Raw genomic sequence first — 20,890 nt, forward strand, 5'->3', positions numbered from 1 at the left:
GAAGTGGGACTGAAACTCAGCAGTGTCATCCCAAGCCCCCGGAACCTGTGTCCTTTCAGGAGGGGGTGAGTCCGCCACCTGCAACTCCCCAAAGCACTCACCCTGGTCACTGAAGCGCCGCTGCTTGGGGTTGGCCGAGACGCTACGCTGTACCTTGTGGGAGGGGGAAGGGGCATTGCTATTGGTCAGATCAGCTGAAGGCCGGGGCTTCAAGGTGATGGTGTCACCCTCCAGCTGCAAGCAGAGAAAAAGGAGGTAGAAATCATGTGGAGATGCGCACAGGTGGACCCACTTACACACCACCTTGCCCGACACAAATCCTCCCCGGACTCCCATGGGACATACTCCTGCAGGAGCCAGGTGCATCTAAACACTCCTGGAGACACACAGGCCCGGACACAGCTCCTGACAAACAGAGCCAAAGACTCCCGGCCCCCAGCACACGGAAGACCCCCCACCCCTAGAGAGGGATACACGTGCCCATAAGAACACACATTCAGACTCCGAAACCACACCCTCCTGCTCCCAGCTAGATTGTTCCTGACCAGGCAAAGGTGAGAACCGAGAGAGGGAGTCCTACACTTCCAGGAGAAGAGCAGGGCGGGGAGGCCAGGAGTGCATGTGGGGACACGCAGATGGTGTGCAAGACCACTCTCCCACACACACCCAGGGACTCACACACAGACACGGTTACCCAGACGGGCACAAGAACAAACACGAAGCCTCCAGATGAACAGACGGGAGGACGGACATACATGCGCACAGATACAGACAGCCAGACACCAGCGACACAAAGACTCAAGACCCGTATAAGAAAGGCACAGAGACCCACACACCCAAACGCCTGGAGACAGACACTTCCAGATGCAGAGGGACACAAACACATGGAAACAGGCACGAAGATTTCTCAACAGACAAAGAACTGATCCAGCCAGACCGACCTAAACCCGGCCTAACCAACACAGACTGAGCCAGATCTACTCACCCGCCTGGAAACCCAACCCAGGCCCAGACCCCACCAGCCTTCCTATTCATTCACTGACAGAGACCAGTGAAAGCAAAGGCCAGAGAGCTTTACCCACCAGAGCTGAGGCTTAAAATTCGTCAGCAGAGAGCACACCTACTCAGAGAGGAGCTTCTGCCCTCAACGGGTGCTAGAAGCACGGGGTTGCCAGTGACAGCAAAGCTGGCCAGCAGGGAATAGAGCAGGGGGCACACACCTCAGAGCTCTTGTAGCCCAGGAGCAGATAGGTGGCCATCACCTCGTTGTACCTCTGGCCCACCAGTGAGTCCTGGATCTCTTCCCGTGTGTAACCCATGGACACCATCAATTCTGCACAGGGGGGACATACAGTTAAGGCTGGTCCTGAGTCCTAGGGAGTTCAACCTCACGGCTCAGCAGATCCTCACCTGTCCGCCGGGGGTCCTTGTAGTCAGGGAGTGGCTCCACATAAGGCTTTAATTCGTCATCTTCGTGACCCACATTCATCCATCGATCTTTCATGATTTGCTGGGGGAGCAAAGGGAAGCGTTAAGGGCAAGGAGGAAGGAGACTCAGCTTGGAGGTGTCCCAAGGAACCCAGAACTTTCCAGTCAGCTGGGCTCCTGGCTGCTCACCTCTAAAGTGCCTCTCTTGCTGGGATTGAGAATGAGAAATTTCTTAAGCAGGTTTTCACAGTCCGTGGACATGTAGAACGGAATGCGGTATTTTCCCCTCAGTACCCGCTCCCGTAGCTCCTATAGTAGGAGAGAATTTTATTATTACTATTTTTTAGTTTTTTTAATGTTTATTTATTTTTGAGAGACAGAGAGAGATAGAGATAAACAGAACACAAGCAGGGGAGGGGCAAAGAGAGATGGAGACACAGAATCCGAAGCAGGCTCCAGGCTCTGAGCTGCCAGCACAGAGCCCGACGTGGGGCTCCAACCCACCAACTGCGAGATCATGGTCTCAGCCAAAGTGGAGAGCTTAACCGACTGAGCCACAAAAGCACCCCGAGAAATTTATCATTATTATTATTATTTTTAAGTAAGCTCTATGTCCAACCTGGGGCCTAAACTCACGACCCTGAGATCAAGAGTACCCCTGGTCTACCGACGGAGCCGGCCAGGTGCCCCAGCAGGAGGGAAATTTAAATCACCCCAAGACCAAGGGAAGAAACCTAATATCCAGGCTTCTGAGAGCTTAAGACTTGACCAGGCAGATACGCATGAAACACGGTAGGAGACAGAGAGCCGGAGACAAGGCACCTCACCAGAGAGGCACTGAGGTCAAATACGCCGTGCCCGTTAGCTTGACCAGCCTGAGGCCTGCCATCCAAGTGCCTTGGAAGGGTGAATGGACACACAATCTATAATCTATCCCATCCCTAGAGGAAGGAACTGAGGCCATTCCACTGTGTGCAGAAGGCCCAGTGTCTCCTGCCATACCTTTACCCAGCCCTCCTCTGAAGCTCTGGCTTGGAAAAAGGGTAGAGGTGGCAAAGGTCAGAGGTCAGGGGTGAGACCAAAGGGGCTGAGAATGGAAAGGAGAAGCAATAAAAATGACCTAAGCCTGGGGCACGGGGCTGGCTCAGTTGGTGGAGCACGTGACTTGGTCTCGGGGTTGAGTTTGAGCCCCACGTTCAGTGTAGAGATTACTTAAAAATTAAATCTTTCTATCTATTTTTTCTTATTTTTTTATAATTTATTTATTTTTTATTTATTTAATTTAAGACCTAAGCCTGTGCTTCACTCCACCTTGAGGTTCTGTCCATCAAAAGGCAGGGACCCGCTGACCAGTGTATACAGGATAACTCCCAGGCTCCACACATCCACCTCGGGTCCGTCATACTTTTTGCCCTGGAAGAGCTCTGGGGCAGCATACGGGGGACTGCCGCAGAAGGTATCCAGCTTGTTCCCAAAGGTGAATTCGTTGCTGAAGCCGAAGTCTGCAATCTTGATGTTCATATCAGCATCCAAGAGCAGGTTTTCCGCCTGGGAGGGAAGACGGGAAGATGGAAAATGTTCGGACCGAGCGGACCACGGGAAGGCATCGAACAGGAAGGGGCTGTGGGGGACGGGAGCACAAACAGGAAGTCGTCCCCTGTCTCAGAACATTCTCCACCAACTCCAGGGCAGGCCTTCAGTCCGCGTGAAGAGGCTGGCCCGGAGGAGGGCAGCGCGGGCCACCCCTCACACGGGCGGCCACGGGAGCGCACGGGGGTCGGCGGGCTCGGAGACGCTGCGAGCTGCGCCGGGCTTCCACCACGTCGGGCTCAGGTTAATCGCGGTCACGTCTGCTAGGACTGGGGGGCCAGGCGCCTGCGAGGTAGTCCACACTCTACCGTCTCTGGGAGAGAGCGGAGTGGGTGCGCGCCTGCAAAGCAGCTGTGGGGCAGCTGCGGGACACTCAACGTCCCTCCCTCGGTCGGCGGCCGGAAGGGCCAGCACAGCCCGCGGCTCTCCTGACGCGCCCGGCAGCACTGGAAGGTGACGTGCCCAGTGAGGAGATGGCAGAGACCCTCCGTTCGTTGGCCGGCTGACCTCTAAGTCCGGTCGTAAGGCCTACAGCGGAAGCAGCCCCAAGGGCTTCCTCATCATCTCCAAAAAATTAAAGGCTAGAGTTTCCCTGAACTCTCAGGGCCTGATGGTTAGGTCACTGTTGACAGGGGGTGAACAACCCAAACCTGACTCAGGGACAGGGGACGAGGGCACGTCTTACCTTTAAGTCTCTATGAACAATAAACTTCTGGTGACAGTACTGCACAGCAGACACTATCTGGAAGGAAGGAAGAAGGGTTAGGCGAGGGGCACCCGAGGGCGGGATGGCGGACCTGCGATCCGGTGACCTAGTTCCAAGCTGCCACATAGATAAGCAAAGCCCGAAGGACCCTCCACAGCCCACTTAGAGACAGGCAGCTCCTCCTCGTATGCCAAATCCCAAAGGGCAGAGGTGGGGCCCACACTCCGCACAGGGAGCCACACCCACCTGGCGGAATTTGGCTCGAGCCTCTTTTTCTTTCATCCTGCCATGAGCCACCAGGTAATCAAACACCTCTCCTGCAAGACACAGGGGTGGGGTCTAGGTCGGAGCTTACCGGGGCCGGGGAACACGGGGGCCCGTGGGAAGAGGTGGTTCCACACCTACCTCCGCTAGCGTACTCCATGACAAGGTAGAGAGTTTTTTCAGTCTCGATCACTTCAAATAACTTAACTGCAACAGAAAGGGCCAAGCCGTGAGTCAGAGAAGTAGGAGGGGCCACACGGTGAGCCCTAACGTGAACAGGGGCATCCCGGGGATGAAAGGTCCCCCCACCCCGCCCCTGCCACAAGGGCAAGCTCCTCTCGTGGCAGCCACACTGCTAAGAAGAGCCCAGGGTGCCAGGGGCAGGGCTGGATCTTGAGCTGGGCATCCCCAGAGGCATCCTCAAAGACTCCCGACTCCAGAAAGCACTGCCTCGGGGAGGGACGCAGGCTGGGAAGTGGAGCCGTGCTGTGGAGGAGGAAGGAAGGAAGGAACGGCATCTGGTTCTCACCTATGTTGGGATGATTCAACACCTTCATTATTCTTACTTCGCGGAATAGCTGGAAAATAAAATACCAGGGGTCACGCTTGCTTCACTTGCTGCCCTCAGGTCCCCTCCACACGGAGCCACTGTTTGAATTCTTTTCCCAAGAGAGAAAACAGGCGGAGGAAAGAAATGGGGCAGCCGTCCAGGTCCCCCATGCCTGTCCCTGATGGCTGAGAAGTAGGTGAAGGGGAACGAGAGCAGAAGCGTCGGCAGGAGGAAAGCTGGGCTCTAGCGACTTGCACCCTGGGGTTCAGCATCTGGCTAAAGCGGCCAAGTGTCCTCTGTCGCAGTCTCCCCAAATCCAACCCCCAAAGAGCAGACGGGTTTGGCTGGGTGCCTCTGAAGGAGGGAGCGTGAGCCCGTGTACATGAATATTCAGAACCAGGGCTGCTGCTAAAGTTCAGTGACAAAACAGCCTCCAGCTTGGTCTGCGTGAAGGGGTGGGGGCTGGCAGGGGGGTCCCCACCGTCTTCTGGTTTATAGAAGTCAGAGGGCTCTGCACTGGTGGGCAGGCCCTTCTCTCCTGGGCCTCTGGGGTGGTGACAGAAGAAGCCGCTCCTATATATAGCTGATGCCAATTTTAATCAAGCCCACCTCCACACACTCACGCTCTCTTTGTGAAACAAAATCAGGGACTCCAAAGCATGTATTTCCATAAAGAAAGATGACAGAAACGAACTCCATCCCCTCTGCGGGGGCCAGAGAACTGGAGGTGGGATCTTGGTAACTTCCAGGCCTCACCGTTTGCACAAAGAGCAGACGTAGTTGTTTGCATTTTGTTGTTTTTTGGGGGGGTGGGGGGTGGGAAGGGGAGGAGAGGTCTCTCCAGGACCTCTGGAGATAATTCAGGATATAGGTCATGGAATAAAGTGAACACGGTTTTTTTGTTTTTTGTTTTCCCTTTAAGGAGGTCCGAGAGCTTTTGTGAGCTGAAAAGGAAGAGACGGGCTTTCCAATCTTCAGGAATCTGATTCTGAACTTGGCTCCCTTTTCATGTTAGAGCCCAGGTTTCTCTTGCTTTCTTCCCTGGTCCAGCAGTTGTCTTGGATGAGAGGCAAAAAGTCCTGGATGCCACCTCAGGGGTGGTAAGCAACACTGAAATGGGGCTGGAGGCAGCTGCCCGGGTTCTTCCCCTGAGGGCACCCACTTGGCCTGGAAGGGACATTCTCTGGGAGAACATGGAGTTTTCTGAGCTCAGCTGAGAACCCTGAGGGGGCTAGATTCTTCAGTGTTGTCCTTCCTACGGATCACTGCTGGGATCAGATTTAAACAGAGTGATTCGGCCAGAATCAGACTGGCCTTGGTAACAGAGTGTGTTGAAAGGCTTTTAAACTGGCTACGTTTGTCCGGGATTGGTGCCTTCCAGCCAGTCAGGAAGAGGCAAGGAGGAAAGAGAGGCAGGAAATAAGACGGCCAGGCTGACTCTGGCAGTTATCATATGGCAGGCTGGACCGCACCAAAGACCAAATGGCCCACACCAAGCTGGCTCTGACTCTGTAGGCTCTGAGCCAACATGTCAAGAGTAGCCCTCTTTCCCTTTCTTCGGGAAAGCCCCAGGCAGGAAAGCCCTGGTGATGACAGCAATGTTTCCTCTGAACCAAAGAACCTTGAGGGGATCCCGGGGCTTGAGTGAGCATCAACCAGGAAACACTTTGCTTTTGACTGCCAGCGTGTCAAGGCACCTCAACCTCCACACCGTAATTCTGTGAACGCCTCTCTCAATACCAGCCCCCAAGCCCTAGTCCTAAGCTTCTCGATCTCACCGTAGTTGACTGTTAGCATGAGGTTATGCCCTCTCTTAAACAACAGGGTGCTCCTGAAAAGAAAATTTCAGCTTACCTCGTGAGAGAACCAGGTGAAGCAAGATCAGAAAATCTGAGCCAGGGTCAGCTGGAGTATGGGGGCACAAGGAAATATGACTGACCTGAACAGGGGAGGCTTTTGGGGAGCCAGACGGGAGACTTCCTCTTTCCCCCAACTGCTGGAGCCCAGCATGGGAGGAGAGGGCAGAGAGTGTCCAGTTCTACGTCAACCCATCACTGGCAAGCTGTCTCATTCTGCAAATCAAAGCCTCCTTTTCGCGTTCCTACCAGCTCTTCATAGTTTCCCGACCGGGGCGGGTATGTGTTCCCACCTGGAGGACTCCCCTGATCAGCTAAGACTGACCTCAGTTTCCCACCGTAAATAAAGGAGGGAAGAAAAAGTTCAACCTCATCTAGCGAACACTACATGTGAATGACTCTGTGGCTTTTAGCCAAGAGAAGCCTAGGAGTGAGAAGGCAAACTGGGACTACCTGTCCTTTATCTGCACAAACTGTCAGGGGCTTGAAACTGGAGTCGAGCTTCTAAAAACCCAACCTTCTATACTCATCCCCTAAAAGGCTGCTGGCACAGAATCTGGTGGCAGGCTCCCTGCCCCCTCTTATCCCTGTACTTCCAGAGCCACTCCCCTGGATCGTTCTAGATCTTGGAATCACCAAACGCATGTTTCTAGAAATGGCCAGGAACGTTGTGTTTTTGCATAGGGCCACAGGCCAGCAGATGACACGATGCAGGAAGTAGGTCAGACAGGCCAAATGGCAGGGAAGGGCAGAAAGACTTCTAAAGAGCCAGTGCCCGTGGCCAGGAAGCCTACCCAGGGGGAGTCAATGCAGTGGATCCCATCAGAGCCCCACAGGTAGCAGAGCCACAGAGCACTGGGGACAGTGAAAAGACGAAGAGATTTAAAAAATGGGGATTCAAGGGGAGGCCCACACGGGATCGCTGACCCCTGATGAGAGGTTTAAAAACGAACAGAAGATGTTGTATGCTTACTTTCTGGAGGCTGGAGGAGTTCAGTTGAGTCTTGTCAATGATCTTCACAGCTACCTGCACATGAGACAAAAAGCCCAAGTTTCCCTCTCTGAACAGGAGAGACCCAGGACTCGACTCTCCCTCCTCCTCTAACCCCATCCCCGTCAACACATCTATCTGTCCAGATTTCATTTCCAGCTGACAAATAAGAGGTGGCTGTGGCAGCAGTCCCACCGCTACCTCCTGGGTGCCAACAGTTGGGGGATGCGGCCACGCCCCACGGCCCGTCCCCAGAGCTCACCTCCTTCCCGGTCAGGATGTGCCGGGCCAGCTTCACCTTGGCGAAGTTGCCCTTGCCGATGGTCTTAAGGAGCCGGTAGTTGCCGATATGGGGCTGCTCGTCAGCAGAGGCGGCTGAGTTGCGGCCCCGCAGCATGTTGGACTTACTGCTGGGCTTGGGGTCAAGGTGTCCCAAGGTGGGCTGTGGGGTGGAAACACGCACACCTTTCAGGACGCTGACTTCTCAGTTCCCCTTATCGTTGCCCTTAGCTCTCCGCAAAAAAACCTAAGAGGCTGGGGCGGAGGTGGGTGGGGAGGGGGGGACGGCAGGGGGCTGGCAGGCAGGCAGAGTCAGAAGGCAGTGGGGGGAGGAGGAGGAGATAAGGAGTGCCGGTCTTCAGTGCCAACATCCCGTGGGCGTGGGAGCCCGGGCCCCGCACCGCAGGGCGGTGCAATCGGCCCTTAACAACCCACCAGCCCTCCACGTCCTGCGGGAGAGCGCCTCCTACTGCTCGCCCAGCTGCCTCTTCACGCCGTGAGGCTGCGCAGCAGAACATCAGAATTCCTTCCCGGCACTCAGCGCCATGCCGCCCTTCACCTTCACCTTTAGCATTTGTCACTTTACACCGATTTGCCGTCCATCCCGTTGAGACAGGAGCGCATGAAGGCAAGCGTACGTCATTTACTCACTGATACATCCCAGCCCCTACACGATCTGAATTCTGGGAGATGCTCACTCAAACACCTGCGCAACGAACACGCCGAATGACAGGGTCTGAGCAAGGCAACCGTCTGCCCTCCCGGGACGGCCCGCAGCTCGGGCCAACGGTGTGAGGATGCAGAGATGACAGCAACGGCACTGAATAGCTCCGCATACGTGACACAAAAAGGGTGCAACCCAGACGAACGCACACGTGTCCACGAAGACTTGTGTGTTCCTCAGAGGGCTAAACCCGGAGTCACCGTGTGACCCGGCAGTGCCACTCCCAGGTGCAGCACATCACAGAAGTGGAAACAGACGTCCACACAAAAACTCATACACCAGTGCCTGCTGGGAACAGCCCACATTCACAACAGCCAAAAAGGGGAAACAACACAAACGTCTGTCAGTTGGCAAACGGACGGACACACTGCAGGATATCCACGTGGTGGAATATTCGTTGGCAATCGGAAGAAATGAAGCAGTGACACGCGCTACAACACGGACAGACCCTGAAAACCTTCCACTACGTGAATAAAGCTGGTCACAAAGGACCACGTATTGTATGAGCCCATGTATTTGAGATGTTGAGAACAGGCAAATCCAGAGAGACAGAAAGATCAGTCTAGGGCTGAGGAGGGTGGAGATTTAGGGGGGACAACTAAGGGGTACGAGGTTTCTTTCTGTGAGAACGAAAATCTCCTAATGAAATGTTGATTGTGGTGACGGATACACAACTCTGTGAATTTACTCAAAGCCAGTTACTTGTACACCTTCAATGGATAAATTGTGGGGCGCCTGGCTGGCTCAGTTGGTCGAGTGTCCGACTCTTGGTTTCGGCTCAGGTCACGATCCCTGGGTGGTGGGATCGGCCCCACGTTGGGCTCTGTGCTGAGCATGGAGTCCGCTTAAGGTTTTCGCTCTCGCCCCCTCTGCCCCTCTCCTTGTGCACACTCTCAAATAAAAGTAAAAGTAAAAAATAAAATAAATGGGTGGACTGTATGGCACGGGAACGGGTGAATACAAGTGCTGGGAGTCTGGTCTGATCTTGTTTGGAGCCCCACTTTTACTCTCAAAGACCACCAGATGCCCTCACTCCCACATACTGGGGCAAAATGCGGCCAGAGCCTCGTCCTAGAACCATCCAGAGCTACCTTGACAAGTCTGTGTGGAGACAGCGTGGAGGAGAGTGGGGTGACCAGAAGCGTGTGAGTCAAAGTTCTTCCTTTCATGGCCCCCTGGGGCTGTAATGAAGCCCTTCAAAACCACAGAGGAAAGAAATGACTTGCTACCACCCAAAGAACTGTCCAGGGTTTCTCGAAGAAGCTTGCTTCCCTAACCAGATGCTTTCGAGGCAGAAAAACAATAACACAAAGCAAATACCCTGCTACTGACGGTTCCCCCTTCTTCCTTGCCATCAAGGAAGGCCTTTTTTCTCTTTGCATGGTAGCTGCTGGCTGATTTGGGGTAAACTGTCTCACTCGGATCCTGAAAGCTCATGGATTTAGGCCTTCGAGGAGAAAAAAGACCCCGTGCATATGGCAGCTTTTGAAGGGAAAGGTTCCTGACATCTCAGCAGAGTCCCTTTTAACCTCTTTTGCCCTTTAGGGAGTGTTCTCTCTCCTGCAAGTCCTCACCAGTCAGGTCCTCAAAGCCTTTGCTGTCTGCCCACTCCAGCCCACCCAACTCTCTTGGCCTCTGTGCTTCAGACACCCGGTTGCTCACTTAAACCTGGTTGGTCCTCAGTGTTTGCTAGAACAGATTTTCTTTTTCTTTCTTTCTTTCTTTTTTTTTTTTTTTTTTAATGTTTATTTTTTTGAGAGAGAGTGCAAGCAGGGGAGGGGCAGAAAGAAGAGAGAGGGTGAGGGACAGAGGATCCCGAGCAGGCTCTGCGCTGACAGCAGAGAGCCCGATATGGGACTCGAACTCACAAGCCATGAGATCATGACCTGAGCCAAACTCGGGACACTCAACCGACTGAGCCACCCAGGCGCCCCTAAGACCAATAGGTTTTCAAACATCTGTTTTTTACCCTGCCAAAGCAACCGTAGGATTCACATCCCTTGGAGACAAGGACATTCCTCGGCCCTGCTGGTACTTGCCTTTGGCTCAGTCTACCAAAGGGTACCCTGAGCCCCGTCCATCAGGGTCCTGAAGGTCTGGCCTCCACGGCCTACCTCTTCTCAGTCCCATCCTCCCAGCAAGTGCTGCTAGACTGTCTGCTCTCTACCTGGCCTGCCTCAGAGGGGGTGTGACAGGAGAGACCTTCCCTCTGCCCTAGCTCTCACGAGAGGAAGATGGGTGGGAAAGTGTCCTCGGCAACCACCAATTCACCTCCTGACTTTGTCCCTCCCCTCTTTTCTGAGGATCCGAGGACTTGGCAGACTCAAAGTCCTCAAAATTTGTAACAGGAATTTAGCGTACACTTGAAGGTTTGGGCCCTCTGCCCCTCTGAAGCCAAATCTGGGAATCCCACTGTCCTTCTTGACTTCTGCTCTGCCCATCCCTCTTGGTGTCCCTGGCTCCAGGGGCTGGTCACTGCGGTACAACAGGATGGCTTTCCCCGCCAGGCTCAGCTGTGCACTGGGCCTCAAAACGTCAACTAAACACAAGAGGGGCCCTGCCATCCACCTCCCTCCTTTCAGGGGTCGAGAGGTGTGGTTATGAGTGCAAATGCCAGAGACAAATCCTAAATCTGCCAATTACTCAACACATGCTAACTTTATTATTATCAACACCACCCTTAAGAGTGAGATGAGAGTAAAAAGGTGAAGGAAACCATCCAAAAGATGACCAGTGCACGGTGATTCCACACATCTGGGTCAGGAGATGGTCTAGCGGGGGCCGAGGAGCTCTGCCCAGCAGAACTAGGTTCAAGTCCTGGCTCCCCTACTTACTGGTATTAGTTTTCTCATCTGTAAAGTGGTGATAAAATATTCCCAACTTCACTTGAGGTGAGAGAACACACATAAAATGCTTTATCCAGTACAGCATGAAGAGCGACCCGTATCGCAATTATTTTTAGTTCCCAAATACTATTGTCTTTGTCAACAAGACTTCCACCTCTTAGTGGAGCCCTCCTAGCCTGCACCAGCACCTCCAGCCTTCATGGGACGCAACTAGACAGGACAGCCGTGAAGGGCTGGTTCCAAGCCGGGCATCCGGAACAGAGGGAAGGTTCTGCTTGTCCAGGACCCAGAGAAGCAGAGAACAGGGGCTGTGCTCTTTGATCCCCTGCTCCCAAATTCACCCACTCGCCTTTCAGGACCGAATCACCCAACTCTCAGGACTCAAAAGAGCGTAGCCGTCCCTCCCTTTCGCCTCTTCTCTGAGACACAGCAGGGATGGGGGGGGGGGCAGGGTGAGGAGAGCCCAGGGGAGGAAGTGAAGAAAGGAGAAAGGGAGTGGAGAAAAGAGAAAGTCTCCAGTAGAAAACGTTTCTTGGACCGAGGCCCCACGTGAGGTGGCCGCCCTGAAGGCTAAAGTGGAGGTAAGGGCATGGAGACCGTCTGTCTCTTCCACGGTCCTGACTAGGCCCACTCAGCGCAGACCCAGATCTCACCACTGTGTGGGGGGCTGGGGACTGGCTGCCCTTCCGGGCCCCCCCATAGCCCCCAGGGTTTCGCTAAATCCACACTCTTCCCTCCACCTCTGTCCTCCTTGCTCACAGTAAGGTAGGAACACCAGACATCCCCAAAGCTCTGGCCCACAGCGTACCACAGGCAGACCCTACAAATCTGAGCACGTCTGTTGCAAGTTGACAGCATGGCTCTCAGGCAGCTTTTGGAAAGAACAGGGGGTTGCCCTGTGAGACAGTATCTGGGACCAAGGGCAGACCACACAGGTTACTCAAGCACGCTCGACTCAGAAGCAGGACTTGAACCGCTTCGGGGGCTCAACAGATGGTGGAATGTAGAACCCAGGGAGAAGAGAAAGGGCCTTCTATCCAGTGGGCCCTTCAACCTGGGATCTCCAAACTCAGCCTTAGGCGTGTTGCCAGGTTCGCCCGGAAGACAGCCTCCACCCCGGAGGCCCAGCGCTGACTCAGGTAGGCAGGGCCCCTTCCCTAATGCTGGGGGCTCCTACCAACAGTTCTCCCCGAGCACAGTGCTCCCCGAGAATGGCTCATGCTGTGGGGCTGGGCATTCAGGCCTGGCCTCAAGTGTCCTGAGACTTCCCCAGGACTCGGAAGGGTGACAAGCAGGCACTCCCTGGCCAGAGGCACAGTATGCCTGGGCCCCATGGGAGGAAGAAAAGGGTCCCCTGGGCACTGGCCCCGGGCGGCCGGCCGCCCCAGATCCCAGTCTCCCACCGGCGCACCCTCCCTGGTTCTCCTCTCACCCTGGGGGGCGCCTGCTGACTCAACCCGTGGAGACTCTTCTGGTATTTGCCCCCTCTTCCCTTCCCAGCCAGTGCCTCTTTCCATGAATTTTACTACCTGTGCTAGCGCCTGGCTCCACTTAGCAATTCTTTAAAGATCCTGTGTTTGGGTGGGAGGGAGGAGGGAGGATGGGGGCAATCCTACAGCAGAGAAGGGGAAAACATACCCGGCTGGAGAAAGGGACAAGGACTACCGGCAGCTTCCATTCAGCGGAGCCCACAGCAGAACCTGTCAGGCAGCGAGGGCAAAGTACAGAGGCCGGGAAGAGCCAGGCCCAGGGCGGGGGCTGCCGGCTCTGCCAGCCACCCTTACTCAGCCGAAGCAGGCGACACCTTCCACCACCTCCTCAGTGAAAAACAGTGAAGCAGCCGGGCCCGAGCAGCTCCTGCCTGGGAACCTGGACTGTGTCGCAACCGAAACCACCAGTAGCAGAGGGAGACCGGGCTTGGCAAGGAGAGCAACAGGGACGAAAAGCCCCACAGCTTCCCGCAGGCCAGGGCCCGGTGGCCAGAAAATGCACGCCGTCCCAGGACACTACACCGGGAGCAAGGTGGGAGGAAAGGGGCAGGAAGGGAAGGGGAAGGAAGGCAGACAGAGAGAGAGAAAGAGGCGGGTTTAGATCAACTTCCTTCTCCCTTCCCCTCCCCCTCCCCGGAAGCGGGCTGCCCCACCCTCCCCAAGGTGCTTTGCCGGGTAACAGCTGGGAGAGGGTGAGGAGCCTCACTCCAGCCAGGGCGGTCATAAAAGTCCTTATCTCACCCGCAGCAGGTGGGACCTGGGTAGGGGCTCCAATTGGCTGGGAGGCGTGTGCGTGAATCAGGCGTGCCGACCCAGAGAGCAGCAGCCTTGCTGCTGGACCGGCAAACTACCCGCGGAGAACAAGGCGGGGGTTAAGCAGAAACCAGCAATCCAACAGTGGCAGATGGACCTCCTGCTTCACAAAAAGCAGTGTTTAACTTAGAAAACGCATAATCCACTTAGACATAAAATATTCTGGACATCATTTCAGGGAGTTCTGGGACCCCGTGAAGAAGCCCCTTTAGAGGTCGATGGGTTCTAGACTAAAACCTTCGTCACTGATACAGAACGAGGCATTTAATCCTACAACTTGCCCAAAAGATGGAGAACCAACCAAATGTCCCTCTGAGTCCCTTCCAGCCCTGCTTCTGGGAGTCCATCCCTAGGCTCCTGCCTAACCTCCAGGTAGTCTCCATCACCGCCCCCCTCCCACCCCAACGATACTGTTTTAAGAACTTGGAGGGCTGGAGGCAGCAGGGATGCTGGAGCTCATGCCTTCCCCCTGCAAAGCCCTGCTGTCTGGGCACCTGCTTAACATGGGGCTCCTGGAGACCCCCCTTGTCTGAGTTCTGAGTCCTGGGCACACCTTTCTTCTGGCTTCCAGATCTACTTCGAATTCCTTCCATTTCTCAGGTTAGGATCTTTCCCACTAAGAAAACTCTTGAGAGATCTCATGCTGGTAGGCCATAAACCCCTCTATGGAAGGGCAAACGAAGGCTCCTCTGTGCAACCCCCCCGCCCCGCCCAGCACCTGAGCACAGATCCCAGGGAGACCACACTACTCAGTGTTCACCTAACACATGAGCCCTGGCCAACAGATTTGATGTTTCTGACACTACCTTCTGCTGCCACGTATTTCCTACGCTCCCCACCCTTATAGGTAGCATCCTCACGTGACATGTGAGAAACTGAAGCACAGAAGGTGTGAGACTTGCCCAAGGTCCCATGGCCTCCCAGCACAGAGCGGGACTGGAGCCCAGGGCTTCCGTGTCCACGCCACCACTTGCCTGTTCCTCACGGTCCCCTTTGTGGGCTTCTCATCAACCTTTCTTGATGCCTGATCTGTCTTATTTCCCCCCAAAGAAGGTAAGTCCCTGGCTCTGCCTCTCCATGCTAGGAGGAGGGGAGAGATGCCTAGGGCAGCAGGAAAGCCAGTGTCTGGCTCAGGCCATTGCCACAGGGCTATTGTGAGGGTGTCCCCAGGGGGGCCCGTAGCACGCCCTGCTCTCACCCCTCTGGACCCTCGGCTCGGGCTTGCCTGCGACCACTCAGAGGATCAGACAGGATCAAATGGCTTCATTTTTCTAGTCCCTAGGGTTTTGTAATGTGACAGAAGGACTGTTTCCTCAATCCTGTTTGTGGGAAGCAGTAAGGGGTTCTGTAAACTGAGGAAGTACCGAGCTAACACAGAGGCTGGGGAGAAATGGGTATGACTGAGCTGGCAAGTCACGTGGACGTGGTGAGTCGCTAGTTCTTTCACCCTTCCTCCCTCACTGCATCCAGGAGCCTTCCTTGCATCCTTTAGTCCTGAGCAACTGTCACCCTCAACTGCCAAGAGTCAATAAACCAGAGGAGCATTGTGGGTAGGAGGCATCGTATAAGGCTTCGGTAAGCACTGACCCGTAGAGAGGTGGGATGCGTCCTCCTCACCCCCAAATTACTCCCCCAGGGGGACCCCCCATGTTCCCTTAATGCCCTGGTGTGGAAGAGAGGTGGTGCCGTGTCGAAAGGTTGCTCCCTCTTTCCGGCCACGGCAGGTGCCTCCCCCCATAAAGGAGACCTGCGGGAGCCTACGGCGGAAGCACAAAGTCAAAAGCAAGGTGGTTCGCTGCCCTTTAGCTCTTTGAGCTGCAAGTCTCACCCCAAGGCAGGGAGACCAGCACTGCGGCCTGGGCCAGGAGGGGAGCGGCCTGGAGGCCTCAAAGCAGCCACGGCAGAGGTCAGCAGCATGTGCCTGCGAAGAGGTCAGCACCGACCCAGCACCTCCAGCTCGCTCCCCTTCACACACGAGAGCCACAATGCCATGAGCGTGCCTCAAATCTCCTGCCTTTGCAGCCACTTGAAATGCTGGGCTCTTCCCCAAACAGGTGGATTCTACTGAGCAACCAGAGCTTTGCAAGCGTCCAGTACCTCATCCCTGAGAATTTGCTCACTGGGGTCCTGGGCTCGATCTCAGTCCCCAGTTACCACTGCTGACTCAGCAAGCCTCTGTTGAGTGCCTACCTCTGGAGCCAGGGCCAGTTGCAAAGTTCAGAGAGAGCTGGTTCCTGCCTTCTAGGAGTTTAGAGGAGGGAACTGTCTAGTAGATTCACCACAGTATCTCTGCTTACTTAGCAAAGGAGGCGGGAGAGCACGGCAGAGCTCCAGGCGGGTCTGGGGCGGGAGCCCTGCCTTTGCTCCTTACTAGTTCACCGAGCACGACCAAGATTCCTTGACTTCTCTAGATCTCAGCTTCCTCGTTTGGGACATGTGGACACCAGCTGCACCCACTTCACAAGATCGGCATGAAGACAAAATGAAGAAACCCACGCCAGTGTGGACCACAGCACCCACTGTGCAGCGAGGTCTTGACAACGTTTCCTACAATCTCATTTTACTTTCGGGGAGGAGCCTGCTTCCCCTCTCAAGGAGTCCTCTGAGCCCTGAGAAGAGCTGTCATCTGTCATCGCTACAGACTTGACCACAAACACCACCGCAGTAAAGCAGGTATTGCTTCTGGAATAAGGAAAAGTCCAATTTCTACCACAGCTGGGTTGTCGGGCAAAAGGACCCTCTTTCCTAACATAAAACCACTCTTGCCAAGGGGAGCGGGTGAATGAGAAGGCAGCCACGCCTCCGGCCTCTAAGGAGCCCAGAAGACGAGGAAGGTGTGCCTGCTCTTCCCTTCCTCATGGGTTCCTTAACTCCTTCCTCCCAGAAAAGGTCCAAGAAACAGCCGACATACCAGTACCACATGGTGCCAAGGGCTGGGGGAAGCTCTCATTGCCAGCCTCACACTCCACTCGGCGCCGCCCGTACCAGTGGGTTCCCGTAACCATGGAGACCAACAAGTTCCTCCATATCACAGGAGAGTCAGCCTGCCAGCAGCCCAGGGCTCTGGGGGAGGCAGGAGACAGCCTGCAGCAGAAGGGTTTGGCTCACTTTACAGAGGATTGATGGAGACCAACCAGTGCAGCTGAGGTGTCCGGGCCTCCCTCTTCCTTCCTGTCCTTTGCCTAGTAGTTTCTGTTTCTGTGTGGCACGCTGTCCGGCTGGACGCGGCACGGTGGGAAGGGGAGTCACTCTGGAGTCACAGGTCCGCGGTGGGACCCCAGCCCCACCACTCTGGCTGCCGGCTGGGAACGGTTCGAACCGTGGTGTGTAAGCGCCACCCAGGCGCACGCACACCAAGGGCAAGGCTCCAGCTATCACGTAACGTCTTCTTTTGAAGGGATCCAGGGCAGTACACGCTCTCATCCCTAGGTTAGCCCAAATCCTTTTGTTCAAAGAATCAGCCCAACACCTTCCCAGCAGAGAGTGATCTCTCCCTTCTCTGGCTCTCACAGCGCCCTGTCGGTACCCATTCATCTCTTGTGACCGTGCGTCTCCACGCCTGAACCTCCCAGAGCTCTGAGAGGTCAGAGACGGCGTCTCGCTCGCTTTCGTACGCCCTCGGTGCCTAAGGGTGCCTGTGCCCGGCTGGCCCACGTTGAAATAGTTGAGGAATAAAAACGGTGCCAGTTTTTGATCCTTACAGCCACCCTCTTGGAAGCCAAGACAAAGGCAGAAGGAAGATCAGAACCTCTTGCCAAAGACCCTTTTCTCCTCTTTCAAGGCAGCTGCTGCCCTTTGAAGTTGCTGGCTACCGTCTGGCCTTCCCACCAGACAACGCTCTGAAGGGAGGGCCCTGGTGTGTTCACGGCCCACAACAATGCCTCTAGCACAGAGCAGGAGTATTCGATAGGTACTGAATGAATACGTGCGTATGAATGAATAAAGGAGGAGATGTGTGGGGGCATCTTCATGACGGTCTCTGGGACCCACACCAGTAACTCCCATCTGTGTCCTCTGCAGACAACATCCAAGCGGGCAGGAAGCCACAAGACCCCCTCTCCCAAGAATGGAGGACATCTATGGAGTGTTCTTTCCATTAACAGGCTTTCTCAGGCGGTGACGAGGCCCTCGGTGCTCCTTCCTCACCCAAAGCTGGAGGTAAAGGTGGTCACCAAGGTGAACTGGAGGCAGACTCGGAATACGGGCACAGCCAGGGATGGGACGGCCGACGCCCACACGCTCCCATCCCCGACCCCCTCAAACCAGCCCGAGCCTTCCTTTCACCACAGAGGGGGAGCCCTCTCCTCCAAACTTCGTGATGCCCAACAACCACTGGGCCCTCCCGCTTAAGACCCATTTCTCTGCCTCTTCACATTCAATCCCACCACCGCTTGGCCATCAAAACCACTGTGTCTTGCTGGGGCGGTGCGATGCAGCTCGAGCCATTCTAAGAGCTACCAATTTGGGGAGGTGACCGTGACTCGTAGGGGACACTTACTGTGTGCCACACTCAGACAGCTCTGCTTTAATATTTCCTCCTTGGACCAACGTCATGACTGTAGGGCCCTGTCAACCCCAGAATGCCAAAACGATTCACCCATACACACCTGCCTCCTGTCCTGCTGCACAAATCGGCATTCCCCCCTGCCCCCCCCCACCCCTCCCCAAGCTGCCTCCTGTTACAGAAAAGCAAAGGAACTAAAAACGGCAGCTGGGGAGCTCAGTTGACTCACCCGGCATAATCATCTCCTCCCAGAATCTCCCATCTTCTCCTGGGGTTTTTGCCAACACAAAGTAAAAAAGAAGCACGAGATCTTAAAAAAGAAAAACAAAACAAAACAAAAACAACAACAACAACAACAAGAAAAAACCTCTCTCCGCGTTTATGCAACAGCCTTTCTACCTGGGTGCAGATTTAACCCCTTGTCTCTGCCGTTTCCAACATGGTTTTCTTATAACTTTTTTTTTTTTTTTTTTTTGCTGAGGAGCAGATCCAGCCCCAGGCTGGGAAACAGGCCTTCTGGGTCCTGTCCAGTTCCAGCTCCACACTGGAAGGTGCTGAATAAGACATGTGCCTCCTTCCACTGCAGCTTCCCCTGGAAGTGGAAAAAAGACTGCCTTCCTACTCCTCCGGTTTCAAAGAGGGTGTTGGAGGAGGAGGAGGAGGAGGAGGAAGTATCAGAAAAAACACCGGGCTGACGCTTGCTGCCCCAGAAGTCACCACGGCCAGGGGTCAGAGCTCACGCAGGAGAAGAAGTAAGAGAAAGCACCTAAGGCTGTCACCGCCTCGAAACCGTTCCCACCTGGCCGGGCTGCCGTGTGGCTGTTCCACTTACAGGACCATCAAAAATCCAACCGGCCGCTCTCTGCACGAGCAAACCAAACCCCCGCCGGGCTGCGCCCGCTCACAGGCCGAGGCGTCATCTTCCTCCTCCAGCAGATTGTCAGGAACGCAAGCGGGTGAGGGCCGCCGAGCTGTTTCCGGCACCTCCTGACAATGAGTCCGATCAGCTAAAATTAAGAATTTGGACTCACTTGTCCCTTAGAGCAATCACGGGAGCGAGTGTGGCTCTCAGACCACCTTTCTGGGTGGGAAGTGGCGTCTGTGTTTTTGTCTTTGTCACTTGATATCCAGAAGGACAACTTACTTTTTCTAATAGACGGTGCGACAGCACTACAAACTGAGAGCGCTTCCACAAGGCACATGCAAACAAACCTGCTGCAGCACGTTAGCCAAGGGATCTCCAACTTACCAAAAGTTCCGTTCGTTCGGAGAAGGAACAAATGGTGGCTGTCTCAGCCGGCTTGTGAGGGCCCACCATTGTGTCTGAAGTAGTGGGTTATCCGTACGTAAGATGCGAACCATAGTCCGGAACAGGAAAATTAACTCAGTTCTACCTCGGGACCCAGGAACGTATCTTTGCTCCCCACAAGCAGCACGGGCGGCAGAAACCAAGGCTCGGTAACCTTCAAACCCTGGGTGAGGGCCTAAAACAAGAGGACCTGAGCTGGCGGAGGGGGCTTCAAAGCATCCGGCATGTTTGCGTAGGAGGGAGGGAATGCGAAATGAACCCAGGCAGAGGTGAGAAAAGAGGCTGGAGTTTCAAAAGGAATTTTGAGTGGGTACTGCCTTCTAGGAGAGAAGGGATAACTACGAAAGACCAGGTAGGAGAACTTCCAGTTCCAGTTGGAGAGAGAAGAAAAGGGAACCTGGGACCGTCCCTTGACACATCAGGGGCCAGTGTTCTTTAGAACAGTCTCTTTGTTTGGCACCTGAAGCTGGGGATGTACTTCCTGTAAAAGTCACTGGGCCCACTGCTGCCACTATGGCCTCAACCCTGGGACTGCTGGACCCTATTACTAAGTGGCCATGACCTGGGCAGGTGCCTTGGCTAGCTGGCCAGATGTTTGGAAGAGGACTCATTTGTCAGAAGTTAGGTGGACTGGGCACCAGGGTGGCTCGGTCGGTTGAGCGTCCGACGTGGGCTCAGGTCATGATCTCGAGGTGCGTGAGTTCAAGCCCCACATCGGGCTCGCTGCTGTCAGCCTGTCAGCGCAGAGCCCGCTCTGGATCCTCTGTCCCCCTCTCTCTGCCCCTCCACTGCTCGCACTCTCCCCAAAATAAAATATATATGTATATATATAAAGTTAGGTGGAGAAGGCTGGAAAGTTTCTCAGGGACGCTTGTGTACATGTCAGCTTGTAACTTTAGGCCCAGGTGTCCCCTAAAGCCAAACACTGCTCCTCCTCTGGCGGCAATGGCAGCTCTACTCAGGACATCCTACTTGGTGGGGCTGACCTAGGGAGCAGAGTGTATATATAGTAAATGAAATGACAGCCATTATCCATTACAAGTGCCTCCTTAAAAAGTACTTTTTTACACTTTAATTCATCTTTTCAAAGTCCGAGGAAAGAGTCTGAGCTTTCTGAGCTCTGACACGAACCTGGGAGGAGGGCTCTTTGGTACGGATTAGCTCAGTGCCGGTGGAAGCCCTCGGGAACTAGAACCACCCCCGATTAACAGGTGGTGCTGGAGAAGAAAGGGGTCACTGCCGGGCACAGACTGCAGACAAGAGAATGCTGGTTATTCTGAAGGAGGCAAGCAGTCAAGTCTTTAGCTCTTCACCTCCGAATTCACCTAGAGAGGGCAGGGAAGAAAGGGTGCCTACCAAGGCAAACAGACCCTCCCCAACAAATCCCGAAGGGCGGCCCTATTGCCAACAGGCACGGTGGCCTAAACAAAGATCTGAAGATTGGGAGGGAAATGCCACCCAGGATACCTCCGATCAGACGAAGCTAGCCGGGCAGCAAGAGGCCACTGCTGCTCATTCTGTTGTTCTATCTAGTCCATGC

The 20,890-nt window shown here is 54.8% G+C and overlaps 1 protein-coding gene across 9 annotated transcripts in view; it reads right to left on the minus strand.

Moving 5' to 3' along the window:
- Nucleotides 1-20,890, minus strand: part of MARK2 (microtubule affinity regulating kinase 2) — a 58,398-nt gene that overhangs the window by 8,804 nt on the left and 28,704 nt on the right. For 8 of the 9 annotated variants that reach the window (XM_086677097.1, XM_086677105.1, XM_086677103.1 and 5 more), the window contains 11 exons: nucleotides 7,648-7,827; nucleotides 7,368-7,421; nucleotides 4,518-4,566; nucleotides 4,130-4,195; nucleotides 3,971-4,041; nucleotides 3,704-3,760; nucleotides 2,740-2,976; nucleotides 1,618-1,737; nucleotides 1,411-1,510; nucleotides 1,221-1,333; nucleotides 102-234 (listed from right to left, as the gene is read on the minus strand). In XM_086677097.1, the coding sequence (XP_086533223.1) occupies nucleotides 102-234; nucleotides 1,221-1,333; nucleotides 1,411-1,510; nucleotides 1,618-1,737; nucleotides 2,740-2,976; nucleotides 3,704-3,760; nucleotides 3,971-4,041; nucleotides 4,130-4,195; nucleotides 4,518-4,566; nucleotides 7,368-7,421; nucleotides 7,648-7,827 (1,180 nt within the window). Of the gene's footprint in view, nucleotides 1-101; nucleotides 235-1,220; nucleotides 1,334-1,410; nucleotides 1,511-1,617; nucleotides 1,738-2,739; nucleotides 2,977-3,703; nucleotides 3,761-3,970; nucleotides 4,042-4,129; nucleotides 4,196-4,517; nucleotides 4,567-7,367; nucleotides 7,422-7,647; nucleotides 7,828-12,872; nucleotides 13,268-20,890 lie in introns of those variants that run through there. The other variant, XM_086677102.1, reaches the window with a different exon arrangement.

The sequence above is a fragment of the Puma concolor genome, chromosome D1 (assembly GCF_028749965.1).
Source record: "Puma concolor isolate L17-30 chromosome D1, mPumCon1.1.hap2, whole genome shotgun sequence".
Taxonomy (NCBI): Eukaryota; Metazoa; Chordata; class Mammalia; order Carnivora; family Felidae; genus Puma; species Puma concolor.